The sequence below is a fragment of the Chiloscyllium plagiosum genome, unplaced genomic scaffold (assembly GCF_037043375.1).
Source record: "Chiloscyllium plagiosum isolate Xiang-an unplaced genomic scaffold, Cpla_swu_hap1 HiC_scaffold_3, whole genome shotgun sequence".
Classification (NCBI taxonomy): Eukaryota; Metazoa; Chordata; class Chondrichthyes; order Orectolobiformes; family Hemiscylliidae; genus Chiloscyllium; species Chiloscyllium plagiosum.
In genome coordinates, this window is record NW_028270141.1 from 101299444 (window position 1) to 101313354 (window position 13911).

Sequence of the window (13911 nt, forward strand, 5' to 3'; positions counted from 1 at the left end):
GTCCAGCAGTCACTTAAATGCCTCCACCACCACAGCTGGTAACGCATTCCATGCATTCACAACTCTCTGCATAAAGAACCTACTTCTGACGTCACCTTTATACCTTCCTCCTAATATCTTCAGACTATGATTTCTTGTACCAGTCAATCCTGCCCTGGGGAAATGTCTCTGGTTATTGACTCTACCTATTTCACTCATTATTTTGTACACCTCGATCAGGTCTCCTCTCTTCCTCCTTCTCTCCAGAGAGAAAAGTCCAAGCTTTTTCAACCTTTCTTCATAAGGCAAGCCATCCAGTCCAGGCAGCATCCTGGTAAACCTTCTTTGCACCCTCTCCGAAGCCTCTGTATCTTTCCTATAGTAGGGTGACCAGAACTGGACACAATATTCCAAGTGTGGTCTCACCAGGGACTTGTAGAGCTGCAGCAAAACCTCACGGCTTTTAAACTCGATCCCCCTGTTAATGAAAGTCAAAACGCCATATGCTTTCTTCACAACCCTATCCATTTGGGTGGCAACTTTGAGGGATCTATGCACTTGCACACCCAGATCCCTCTTTTCCTCCACACTGCCAAGAATCCGATCTTTAATTATATATTCAGCATTCGAGTTTGACCTTCCAAAATGCATCACTTTGCATTTATCCAGGTTGAACTCCATCTGCCATTTCTCAGCCCAGCTGTGCATCCAGTCTATGTCGCGCTGCAGCCTACAGTAGCCCTCTATACTATTGACGACACCTCCAACCTTTGTCATCTGCAAATTTACTAACCCACCCCTCAACCTCCTCATTCAAGTCGTTTATAAAAAATTACAAAGAGCAGAGGCCCAAGAACAGAGCCCTGCTGGACCCCACTCAACACTGTCCTCCAGGTAGAATACTTTCCATCTACAACCACTCTCTGCCTTCTGTCAGCCAGCCAATTCTGAACCCAGATAGCCAAATCTGGGCTGTATCCCTGTATCCCATACTTCCTGACTTTATGAATGAGCCTTCCATGGGGAACCCTATCACATGCCTTGCTGTAGTCCATATACACTACATCCATTGCTCGACCGTCGTTGACCTGTCTTGACACCACCTCAAAGAACTCAATATGATTTGTGAGGCATGACCTGCCCCTCTCAAAGCCCTGCTGACTGCTTTTAATCACACTATGCTTTGCCAAATAGTCATAAATCCTATCCCTCAGAGTTCTTTCCAAAACTTTGCTGACCACAGACATAAGACTGTCTCGTCTGTAATTGCCAGTGATTTCCCTTTTACCCTTCTTGAAACGAGAGCAACATTTGCTTCCTTCCAATCCTCCGGTACGACTCCTGTGGAGAGTGAGGAGGCAAATATCCTCGCCAGCCGTTTAGCAACCTCCTTTCTCGCTTCCTGGAGCAGCCTAGGATAAATCTGGCCGTGGGGACTTATCAATCTTAATGTTTTCCAAAGTTTCTAGCACATCAACTTCATCAATCTTGATCTGGTCAAGAAGTGTCCCAGCTCCTCTAAGTTTTCATTTACAACAAGTTCCCTTTCCTTGGTGAAAACCGAAGCAAAAAACTCATTTAGGGCTTCCCCTATCTGCTCAGGCTCCACACACAAGTTCCCTCCACTATCCCTGATTGGCCCTACCTTCTCCCTAATCATTCTCTTATTCCTCACGTATGAGTAAAATGCCTTTGGGTTCTCCCTAATCCTCCTTGCCAAGCCTTTTTTGTGCCCCCTTCTGGCTCTCCTCAGTTCATTTCTGAACTCCTTTCTAGCAAGCCTGTAATCCTCTGAAGCTGTGCTCGATCCTTGCTTCCTCCACCTTACGTAAGCTGCCTTTTTCCTTTTGACGAGAAGTTTCTCTGTTCTTGTCATCCAAGGTTCCTTAATCTTACCCCTTCTCACCTATCTCAGAGGAACAAATTTGTGCATCACCTGCTCCTTGTGGTCTGAAATAACTGCAATTCTAAATCTCCTGTTTTTTTAAAAAAATTTTATGAAACCGCACAAAATACAAACAGTTGACAATAAACTAAAAGCAGCAATTCATAAAAATACACTATTTACAGGGGAAGGAGTAGCAAGGCCAAACCCCACTGTTCAATCAGTTAACAAGGAAATGAGAGCAAACCTCAAATCCATCTCCTGGTTATATTGGTCAGCCACTATTGGTGGAGTATCTGCCAGTGGAAGGCGGATGAAGGCATCCTCATTATCCACTTGGCTTCCTCGATGGTGTTCTAACTTGTATGTGCTGAGAATAAGGGCCCAATGCTGAATTCTGCCGGAAGCCTTGGACAGGAGCACCTTGTCTTCCTTCAGTAGCCCTAGCAGGGGTTTGTGATCTGTTGGTATGATCGATTCTCGTCTGTAAAAGGTACTGGTGGAATATTTTGTGTTTGGCATCAGCCAAAGTCAAGGAAGCATATTCTATTAGGTGTTCCTCTCCATTGTGTCACCAGTGAGCCAACACTACTCCATTACCCTACGGGGAGGCATCACATGTTGGCACTACCTCTCACTTCGGATTGTAGTAGGCCAACACCTTAGATGATAATAGCTGCTTTTTCACTTCCCTAAAGACTACTTCTTGGCTACACGACCATTTTTAAAGCTGACACTTTTTCAGTAGCAGTTGTAAGGGTGCTAAGGTGGAGGCCAGGTTACATGTGAATTTTCCGTAATTCATTTACCAGAGAAAAGACCTAAGCTCCAGTACGGATGTGGGAGCTGGGACTCATTTAATCACCCTCACTTTACCTTCAAATGAGTGTAACCTGGCTTTGTTAACTCTGTAACTCAAGTAGTTCACTTGGAGTGCCTGGAACACACGTTTCCCTTCAAGGGTGAACATTGGCCTGGAAGAAATGTTTAAGCACTATATCTAAGTGTTCTTTATTGATCTTCCCTGTTACTAGTACATCATCCAGATAAATGGAAACCTGGGGTAACCCTTATAAAATGTTCTCCATGGTGCACTGGAAAAGGGTGAAGGCTGATGATACCCCGAATGACAGTCTCATATATTTGATATAATGTCTTATGGGTATTAATTGTAGTGTAATTCTGGAACTCCTCATCTGATCGCAATTGTGGGTAGGCGTGGCTCATGTCTAGCTTTGTAAAAGACAGACCCCTTACCAATTTTGGATACAAGTCCTCTGTGAAGGATCGGGTATTTATCCAGGTGTGAGAAGTGGTTTGCTATTTGCTTAAAATCCCCACAAAGGTGAACCGAGCCATCAGGCTTCACAATCGCTATGACCGGTGCTGCCCATTCTGTAAACTGCACTAGTCTGGTGATTCCTTCATTCTCCAGCCTCCTGATCTCTGTCTTTATTTTTTCCCACTAAATAAATGGCACCAAGCTTCCTGGCCAACATGTAAAGTGGTTCTGGCCCCTTTGATAGTCCCAAGCACTACTTGAAATACCCCTGCGTATATCACTAGAATTTCACTGAGGAAGCCATTTTCTAATTGCCCCCCCCCCACTATAGGCTTGGGCCTGAGCCTTTTATTACCATCAACAGTAACTGTGGCAATTGCTTCTGATAGGATTCCAGAACCAAAGTTGTACCCTTACTCTGCAATGGTTCCCCAGTGTATGTTCTTAATCTGGCTGTGGTCTTGGGAAAACTTAAGGGTTGGAGTCCTGAACGAGTCTTAATAAAGACAAATTCTGCAACCACAGATATAGCTACTCTGGTATCAACCTCCATGCGAGCTGAGTGACCGTTTAAACCAACATTAATTTTAATCTGTTTCAATTTAATGGTTTTAACATACATGTAGGGGAACTTTCCAGGGTGTGCACTTTCCTGGGTACTGGCCTACAAGTCAGGCCTTGTAGGACTCCATTGCTGCCTTGAGTCTGCATAACAGCAGTAACTACAATGGCTTGCCAGCCCAGATCCTGAAGAACTTCTTATCCACTTGGTCGAGGCTTTGTTGTGGGGTTCTGCTGTGGGTTGGTCTAGAGTCCCCCTGCTCAGGATATGCCTTGCATGAGGCTCTGCGATTGTCTACTCTCAAACAGTGTTCCCCAGGCTCAGTCAGACAGATGAGGGAGTCCACTTTCATTGGGATATCCAGTATCTCCCGTGCTCCATTTGCAGCATTTTCTAATGACAGAGCCAGCTATACAGAGATGTATAGCATGGAAATAGACACTTAAGTCCAAATTGTTAATGCCGAGCAGATATCCTAAATTAATCTAGTTCCATTTGCCAGTACTTGGTCCATATCCGTATAAACCCTTACTACTCATATACCCATCCAGATGTCTTTCAAATGTTGTAATTGTACCAGTCTCCACCACTTCCTCTCACAGCTCTCTACATGAAAAGGTTGTCTGTTAGGTCCCTTTAAAATCTTCCCCTCTCTCCCGAGACCTATCCCTTCTAGTTGTGGACTCCCTCACCCCAGGTAAGAGACATTAAATATTTAGCCTATCCATGCCCCTCATGATTTTATAAACCTCAATAAGGTCACCCCTCAGCCTCCAATGATCCACAGAATATAACCCCAGCCTATTTAGCCTCTCTCTATAGCTCAAACCCTCCAACCTGGCAACAGTGCCGATTTGAAGTCCAGGTGGGCTTCAGCTAGAAGGCACTTCTGCGTATCATTAATCCCACATACCAAAAGGTTTTTCAGCATCTCATTAAGGATTAAACCAAAGCCACATACCTCTGCCAGTCATTTTAACCTCATCAAAAATCCCAATACGAATTTCCCCGGTTCTCTAAAACCGATAGCCTCACAGAATTAGAGGTGGTTTGGGTCATAATATTCTTTAATGAACTCCATTAACTCTTAGAAGGTTTTAGTATCTGGTGCCTCTGGGAAAGTTAAGCCACTTATAACCGAAAATACTGCAGGTCCACACTGGGCTTAATCTTTCATAGCAAGATCAAATGGGTCAAGCTTCCCAAATAAAAGTATGATGCCAGAAGTGCTTACCTCAACTCCAAGTGAATATCCTTCAGGTGTGTTCTGTTTTCAGAATTAACTGCACAGCGGTTGGTATCTCATCACCAAGACACTCTTTATTTACTTGTGCACAGTACTCTAGGAAAAAACTGTTGCTCAAAACCTTGTAAAAATGACCATCATACTATTAAAATATTAGTAAAAGAGGTTCTTAAAAGGATTATGAGGACAGTAATTTCTTGTCAAAATAAAATTCATGAATGAGTGTTTGTCATCATCACTTCCACTCTTGGCATTGTTATCATAAGGCTCATTGGTTACATGCATAGTGTAAACATTTAATTGGTGAAGGAAGGGGCAAGAATTGGCATTGAATTGGCATGGGTGGCAGAGGTACAAGACTTGTTGAATTTACTTTTGGATGGTTCATGATACTGGGTCATGGGGAAACTGGCCCAACTCCATAGAACTTGCCTATCCTTGCAATGGAGCAGGCCAGATTTGAATTGCAGAATGTGGTCTTTCTACCTGAATGCTTAGCCCATGCTAATAAAAATTGGGTAATGGCCTGGAATAATGGCAGGAATTCAGGAGGTGGATGGCATGCCCTATTTTGAATAATTAGTAGTTAATGCAAATCTGTTATCTCAAGATAATGCTGTTTATATATTTTAAAATAATGCTATCACATACAGTAGATGTCAGCTATTCAAGTTATCATGTTGCCAAATAGATAGATTTGAAATACTGGTATCAGGAAGTATTTGGGTTAGTTCAACCCAACTGCCATTAAACAATATCGACAAGTGGAAGCTGCTAATGGCAGTCACAGATTGTTACATTGTCTGTGAAATTGGTATTTCCCATACTCTGCAGATTTTAGTCAGAATGTCCCCAGAGGGTATGGATTCTAAATCAACCTGTTTTTTGATTCATTCATTGCTGTTCTAATATTAGTAGAAATATTTATGTGAAAAGCTTGTTAGATTATTTTGTAGTAAGTAGCATTGAAAAGCAGAAAAAAATTAAATCTGTTTTCCATAGTTGAAATGCTCGATGTATACAAAGTTTTGGAAAGTGCTTTAGCAGACATGTATCTGCATAAAGTTGCATCTGCTGATAACCTAATTAGTAGTTTGCTTTTGCTAGTAATGGAAACTCTGATTCAAATGAAACTTATGGTTTCAGGTACTATTTTTGTATTCTCTTCCTTTCACATGTTACATTATATTTTAAAAAAATTCCCAGAATACAACACATCACAATGTTTGTATAGTAGTGTTTCTAGTAATTGAGTAATGTTCGCTGGTTTAATCTCTTGTTATTGGTACACAGATTTGTATTTATTAATTTAAAAGAAGTTTCAAGAGTGATCTGATTTTAAGTCGTCTAAATTAATATTGAAATGATTTATATTGTATAATTTTCTGTATGATATCCACAATAGGGTAGGCCACATTTCCCTTATTCCCCACTTTTTTGAGAGACTGAATTTCACTGAGAAAAATGGACTGAAGATGGTCTCCCTCAAAAATCAGGAATTCAAATTAGCCGTCTCCATCTCCTCCTGAATTTTGAGAAATATTGGCAAATACATTTGCTATATAGTTTAAGCCATACACGCAAGGAAGAAAGCAGTTTGGACCTTCATTTATGGTGCATTAACAGCTTTTAGCTGAAGCTTTGATGAATATATGACAGGAAATATGCTAGATTAGAGAAAAAAATCATTGTGGTAGGTGATGGATGTCTATCCACTGCATGTCTCAGTTTCTAAATTTTACACTTGGTCCCTAATTTATCTTTACTTAACAAAACATGGGTAGCATGGATTCTTTACACAAGTACAAAACTTTTATCTATTAAATAAGCAGAATGTGGTTTATTAATATAAGCATAACTTTTCTATTTTCTTAGGCCATGTTGACGCTGGCAAAAGTACTTTAATGGGTCATCTACTTTACCTTCTGGGAAAGGTAAACAAACGTATAATGCACAAATATGAACAAGAATCAAAAAAAGCAGGAAAAGCGTCCTTTGCCTTTGCTTGGGTTTTGGATGAGACAGGTGAAGAAAGAGAAAGGTATATGATTTTCCAAATCATCTTTCAAATGTGCAGGAATATATTTTCTATGTTAAAAATATGCTTGGAATTTTCTTTCTAACCATGATCTGATAGTTGATGTTCTGATTAAGCACCACAGAATTTAGGAGAACTCAAAAAGCATTCTTCTCCCCACCTCCAGGGGGTCTTCTCAGCTTCTCCTATACTTTCTATGGAATGCCGACAAATATCCTTCGAGAAATTAAATTCATGAAGGTTATGGTTTAAAATGAATGTTCCATGCACTTGAGTTTTTAGAGTAAGGTTTCAAAGGCATTGGTTACTCCATTGCTGTATTCCTCTAATGTTTTTTAAAGTGTAGCCACACACAATCTTTGGAAAACAGGACACACAATATAAGGGGGCAACTTGTTCAAGGTCTGTGCAGGAACCTTTGGGTTGTGACTGCATATGTTACAGGGAACACATCCTCCTGGTTCCATATCCAAGAGTCCATTATTCAATTGTGATGTCACAGCTCAGATTAATCCTCATCTAATGAACCAATCAAAGTTTGTAATCAGGAAAAGGAATCCTGACCAGTTTTTCCCACCCTCATCCAGGGTGCTGATGTCTATTGCAGTACCTTTACTATGATTTAGGATTAATTCAATCAGAACAGATGGGAATTGACATTTCCATTCCAAATGGACCAGTTCTCACTATATAAGTGGAATAACTAAGTCAGCAGAATTTGTGAGGTTCACTATGTTTGAAGCTCTTCGTGCAGAATGAGGATTCTGGGTAATCCAAGATGGAGGACGGGAAAAATTTCTGGCTGTAAGAGCTGCTCCTTTTTTTGAGGTATTTTAGGTGTTGGAGGTGATTTCCTCGAATTCCAGGAGCAGCAATTACTGTTTTATATGCATTGTTTTGGAACTTTGGAAAAAAGAAGTCAAAACAACAGCAGTTTAAAAGGGAGAAGGGCAGACAAAGGAAGCACATGGTGGGACAGTGCAGGAGAGAGAGAGAACCTGCACTGTTACCGCCTTTGCTGTTTGAATTTGTGTATCGCTGGACATCGGAGTGCATCTGGGAAAATTAACAAACAGTGAAATTCACAACTAATCTTGGAGGAACTGTTGGGTGAAGTTCACAGCACAGAATCAGATAAGTTAATTGTTGTTTTAAGTCTGTCCAATAGAAAGGCTGCAGTAGTGGGTACAGTGGATTCTTTCTTGATTATATGTTTTTGGAGATAAGTCTCTTGATTAAACTTAAAATATAAGCCATAGCTATTAATTTAACCTGGGGCAGTGTTTGTAGAGGAATAAGACGGTGTTATTTTCTGGGTCTGTAGATTGAAGGAGCAAAAATGGCCGTTGCAGTGATATGTACTTCTTGTCAGATGTGGGAGTTTAAAGAGAGTTTAAGGGTTACTGCGGATTATATCTGCCATAAATGCCGTTGGATGCAAATCTAATCAGAACGAGTGGATCGGTTGGAGAGACAAAAAGAAGCGATGAGGAATTTGCAACAGCTACAGTATGTGATGGATGGCAGTTACAGGAAGGGGGGAAAATCTCAGATACAGTCACATAGATGGGTTAACTCCAGGAAGGGTAAGAGAGGTAGGCAGCTAGAGCAGAAATCTTTTGTGGATATACCCATTTCAAACAGGTATGCTGTTTTGAAAAATGAAGGGGGTGATGGATTCTCAGGGGAACGTAGCACAAACAGCCAAGTTTCTGGTATTGAGACTGGCTCTAATGCAACGAGGGGTACGTTGGCTTCCAAGAGATCAATTGTGTTAGGGGATTCTGTAGTCCGAGGTACAGACAGACATTTCTGTGACCAGCAGAGAAAAAGCAGAATGGTGTGTTGTTTCCCTGGTGCCAGGATCAAGGATGTCTCAGAGAGGGTGCAGAATATTCTCACGGAGGAGAGGGGCCAGCAGGAGGTCATTGTCCACATTGGAACCAACGACATTGGAAGGGAAAAGGTTGAGATTCTGAAGGGAGATTACAGAGAGTTAGGCAGAAATTTAAAAGGGAGGTCCTCAAGGGTAGTAATATCTGGATTACTCCCAGCACTACGAGCTAGTGAGGGCAGGAATAGGAGGATAGAGCAGATGAATGCATGGCTGAGGAGCAGGTGTTTGGGAGAAGGATTCACATTTTTGGATCATTGAAATCTCTTTTGGGGTAGAAGTGACCTGTACAAGAAGGACGAATTGCACCTAAATTGGAAGGGGACTAATTGGCAGGGAAATTTGCTAGAACTGCTTGGGAGGATTTAAACTAGTAAGGTGGGGGGGTGGGACCCACGGAGATAATGAGGAATGAGATCAATCTGAGACGGGTACAGCTGAGAACAGAAGTGAGTCAAACAGTCAGGTCAGGCAGGGACAAGGTAGGACTAATAAATTAAATTGCATTTATTTCAATGCAAGGGGCCTAACAGGGAAGGCAGATGAACTCGGGGCATGGTTAGGAACATGGGACTGGGATATCATAGCAATCACAGAAACATGGCTCAGGGATGGGCAGGACTGGAAGCTGAATGTTCCAGGATATGCTACAGGAAGGATAGAAAGGGAGGCAAAAGAAGAGGGGGAGTGGCATTTTTGATAAGGGATAGCATTTTGATAAGGGAGGATATTCCCGGAAATACTCCAGGGAAGTTATTTGGGTGGAACTGAGAAATACGAAAGGGATGATCACCTTATTGGGATTGTATTATAGACCCCCCCCCCCCCCCCCCCCACCCCCAGAGGGAAATTGAAAGACAAACTTGTAAGGAGCTCTCAGCTATCTGTAAGAATAATAGGGTGGTTATGGTAGGGGATTTTAATTTTCCAAACATCAACTGGGACTGCCATAGTGTTAAAGGTTTAGATGGAGAGGAATTTGTTAAGTGTGCACAAGACAATTTTCTGATTCAGTATGTGGATGTACCTACGAGAGAATGTGTAAAACTTGACCTCCTCTTGGGAAATAAGGCAGGGCAGGTGACTGAGGTGTCAGTGGGGGAGCACTTTGGGATAGTGACCATAATTCTATTCGTTTTAAAATAGTGATGGAAAAAGATAGACCAGATCTAAAAGTTGAAGTTCTAAATTGGAGAATCTTGACCAGATGGGCCAATGGGCTGAGAAGTGGCAGATGGAGTTTAATTCAGATAAATGCGAGGTGCTGCATTTTGGGAAAGCAAATCTTAGCAGGACTTATCCACTTAATGGTAAGGTCCTAGGGAGTGTTGCTGAACAAAGAGACCTTGGAGTGCAGGTTCATAGCTCCTTGAAAGTGGAGTCGCAGGTAGATAGGATAGTGAAGAAGGCATTTGGTATGCTTTCCTTTATTGGTCGGAGTATTGAGTACAGGAGTTGGGAGGTCATGTTGTGGCTGTACAGGACATTGGTTAGGCCACTGTTGGAATATTGCGTGCAATTCTGTTCTCCTTCCAATCGAAAAGATGTTGTGAAACTTGAAGAGGTTCAGAAAAGATTTACAAGGATGTTGCTAGGGTTGGAGGATCTGAGCTACAGGGAGAGGCTGAACAGGCTGTGGGAGTGTCGGAGGCTGAGGGGTGACCTTATAGAGGTTTACAAAATTATGAGGGGCATGGATAGGATAAATAGGCAAAGTCTTTTCCCTGGGGTCAGGGAGTCCAGAACTAGAGGGCATAGGTTTAGGTTGAGAGGGGAAAGATATAAAAGAGACCTAAGGGGCAACTTTTTCACGCAGAGGTTGGTACATGTATGGAATTATCTGCCAGAGGAAATGGTGGAGGCTGGTACAATTGCAACATTTAAGAGGCAGTTGGATGGGTATATGAATAGGAAGGGTTTGGAGGTGCTGGCAGGTGGGACTAGATTGGATTGGGATATCTGGTCGGCATGGACAGGTTGGACCAAAGGGTCTGTTTCCATGCTGTACATCTCTATGACTCTATGACTAATCGCTGATGCTCAATTATGGATTCCAGATGTTAGCTGACAGAGGACGAAGGAAATTAATAGTTATTGCCTATGGATATTATACACTACCTGTTATGATAATGGGAAAAATGGGGTATCACTTTTTGACTTCAAGTCCCTGAGTCCTTCCATAGTCTAAAAACATTGGCTTTCTAGCGTAAGTATGATGGACCAAATGACCACCTTCTGTACCATGACACTTCTGTAATTTGGTGATCATCTGATCCACTTAAGTCAAATGCATTAAAACTTCAATGAACAAGAATAAGTATGAAATAAAATCAATATCTTATCAAAATGATTGCAATCAGTCACACATATGTTTCACCTCTTGGAATTTTTAAAACTAATTTGGAAGATGTGGACAATGTTGGCTGTGCCAGCATTTACTTCCCATCCATAGTTGACTTGAGAAGATGATGGTGAGCTGCCTTTTTGAAATCCTGCAATCCTCGTGCTGTAGATAGTGTCATTATGCCGGCAATTCCAGGATTTTGATCCATTGAAGCTGAGGGAATAGTTCGATATCAGGGTGGTGAGTGACTTGGAGGGGAATTTGCAGGTGGTGATGTTCCCATGTTTCTGCTGCCCTTATCCATCTAGATCGAAGCAATCATGGGCTTGGAAGGTGCTGTCTTAAGGATCTTTGGATTTCTGCTGTGTACCTTGTAGATGGTGCATAATACTATTGAGCAACTAAAGTTCTCCATATTGGGACAAATATTGTCGAAAGATTGTCTACCCTCGAGAAAAATGAAATGAAGACAGGCACTGCAAAGCCTAAAAGAATTGTATTTCAGATCAACACTTTTTGCCAGACTCAAATGAGATGTATCCCATTCTGTGAGAGGCAATGGAAGAGATTATAGGAGCTCTGAGATGAATTATCAAACTGTTTCTGGCCAAAGGAAGGATGCCAAAAGGTCTGGTGGTACTATTATTTAAATTAGTTGGAAGGGATAAACCAGGAAATTACAAGTCAGTGAGACTAACACTTGTGGTAGGAAAACTATTGGAAAAACATCTGAGTGACAGATTTATCTGCACTTTGGACAGGCAAGAATTAATCAAGGATAGGCCGAATGACTTTGTTAGAGGGAGATCATCCTAACAACTTTGAATTTCCAAGAAATTAAATAAGCACTTGGATGCAGTTTATGTAATCTACATGGACATCACTGAGGCTTTTGACAGGTTACTGCATGGCTGACTGGCTAAGAAGCTAAGAGCCTATAGAATCTAGGGCAATTTAGTAAATTGGATTCAAAGTTGTCTTGGTAGCAGGAAACAGAGGGTGAGGGTGAAAGATGTTTTTGTGATTGGAAGCCTGTATCTGGTGCATACTACAGGCTTCCTTGTTGTTTGTTGTGTACTTTAGTGACCGAGACATGAATGTGGATGTATGATCAGTAAGTTTGCAAATGACATGAAAATTGATGGGATGGTGAGTAGGAGAAGAGGAAAGCCTTAGACTGTAGGATGACGTAATGACCTGGTCGGATAGCCGAACAGTGGCAGATGGAACTTAATATTTAATGTGATATGATGCATTTTGGGAGGACTAACAAGACAAGGGAGTGCACATTGAATTTTTGATCCTAGGAAGTACAGAGGATCAAGGGGATCCAGGTATGTATGTCTACAGATTCTTTCTTGAAAGCAACAAGAACAGGTAGATAAGGTAATAGTCAAGACATATAGGAAGATTGTCTTTATTAGTCAAGGCATTGAATGCGAGAGCGAAGAGGTTATGATAGAGCTGTATATAACATTCGTTAGGAGATCTGTGTGCAGTTCTAGTTGCTTTACTACAAGAAAGATCTGATTGCACTGGAGAACTTGGAGAGAGGATTCACTGGGATGTTGCCTGGGGTGAAATGATTCAGCTGTGAAGAGAGACTAGATAGGCTGGGGCTATTTTCTTAGAGCAGACGATGGTGAGAGGGAGTCTGATTGAGGTATACAATGTTGTGCAAGGCATAATCAAAGTAGATGGGGCGAAATTTTCCCCTTCAATGAGGGGTCAATTTCAAACATAATGGGGACTATAACAGTATATGTTTTGACTGAAAAATAATATGTTGTGATTTAATATTTTCAGAATTTCTAATGTTTTATTGGTTTTATTTATATATTTAAACATGGCATCCTGAATTTACTATTTGAATTAACAATGCAGTTTCTCCTTTTGGGGTGTGAGGTTGTTTCGTGAACACCTGATTTCTTCAAGGTTCTGCCACTCTTGAAAGATTTTCAAGAAAGTATAACTCAAACATAATCCATACAATGTTGTGGAACTGAGCGGGACTTGTCCTACTGAGCTTCCATTGCCAACCATACTATAACAGCTGTTTCAACTATCCATTATAGGTACAAATCAATACTCACAGCTGTGGGCTTTTCCAATGGCTCACGAGTCATTAGCAACTTGTCTAGGCTATTCTGGGCCTCCCTTGATCAGCTTTGATGCCAAGCAGGCACTGAACCTATTAGATATTTGTGTGCTCATTGTTGTCAGGGTTTGTCCTTGGTTATGGCTGCCGGTAGGAGGAATACTCCACCAAGTCACAGACATACTTTCCACTTAAGATCTTCAGTTGACTTCCATGTGAGAATACTGTTCTTTCTACCATAGACCACATGGTAAAATAGACGCCAGGTAGGCCACATTGCCCCACATTGCATTTTTCTGTCTGATTTTGCTGCTTCCACCCCACCAGCCCATTTCCTGGGGAATAATTAAATTCTGACCTATTGTTTGTCCCTACTGATGATTCCAGTTAATGTTATTACTGGGTGGGTCAGAAGTCATATGACCCCAGGTTATAGTCCAACAGGTTCATTTGAAATCACAAGCTTTCGGAGCACTGCCCCTTCGTCAGCTGAAATGTAGAGAGGCACATCGGCACAGAATTTATAGCAGAGAGATTAAAAGATCATACGAATGGTGTGAGTGAATTGTTGACAGGTTGAATA

General features: G+C 41.5%; 1 protein-coding gene across 3 annotated transcripts in view; it reads left to right on the forward strand.

Moving 5' to 3' along the window:
* The window catches only part of hbs1l (HBS1-like translational GTPase), a 173305-nt gene that overhangs the window by 131460 nt on the left and 27934 nt on the right, over window positions 1–13911 (forward strand). For all 3 annotated transcript variants that reach the window (XM_087982009.1, XM_043686247.2, XM_087982014.1), the window contains one exon: window positions 6830–6995. In XM_087982009.1, the coding sequence (XP_087838135.1) occupies window positions 6830–6995 (166 nt within the window). The remainder of the gene's footprint in view (window positions 1–6829; window positions 6996–13911) is intronic.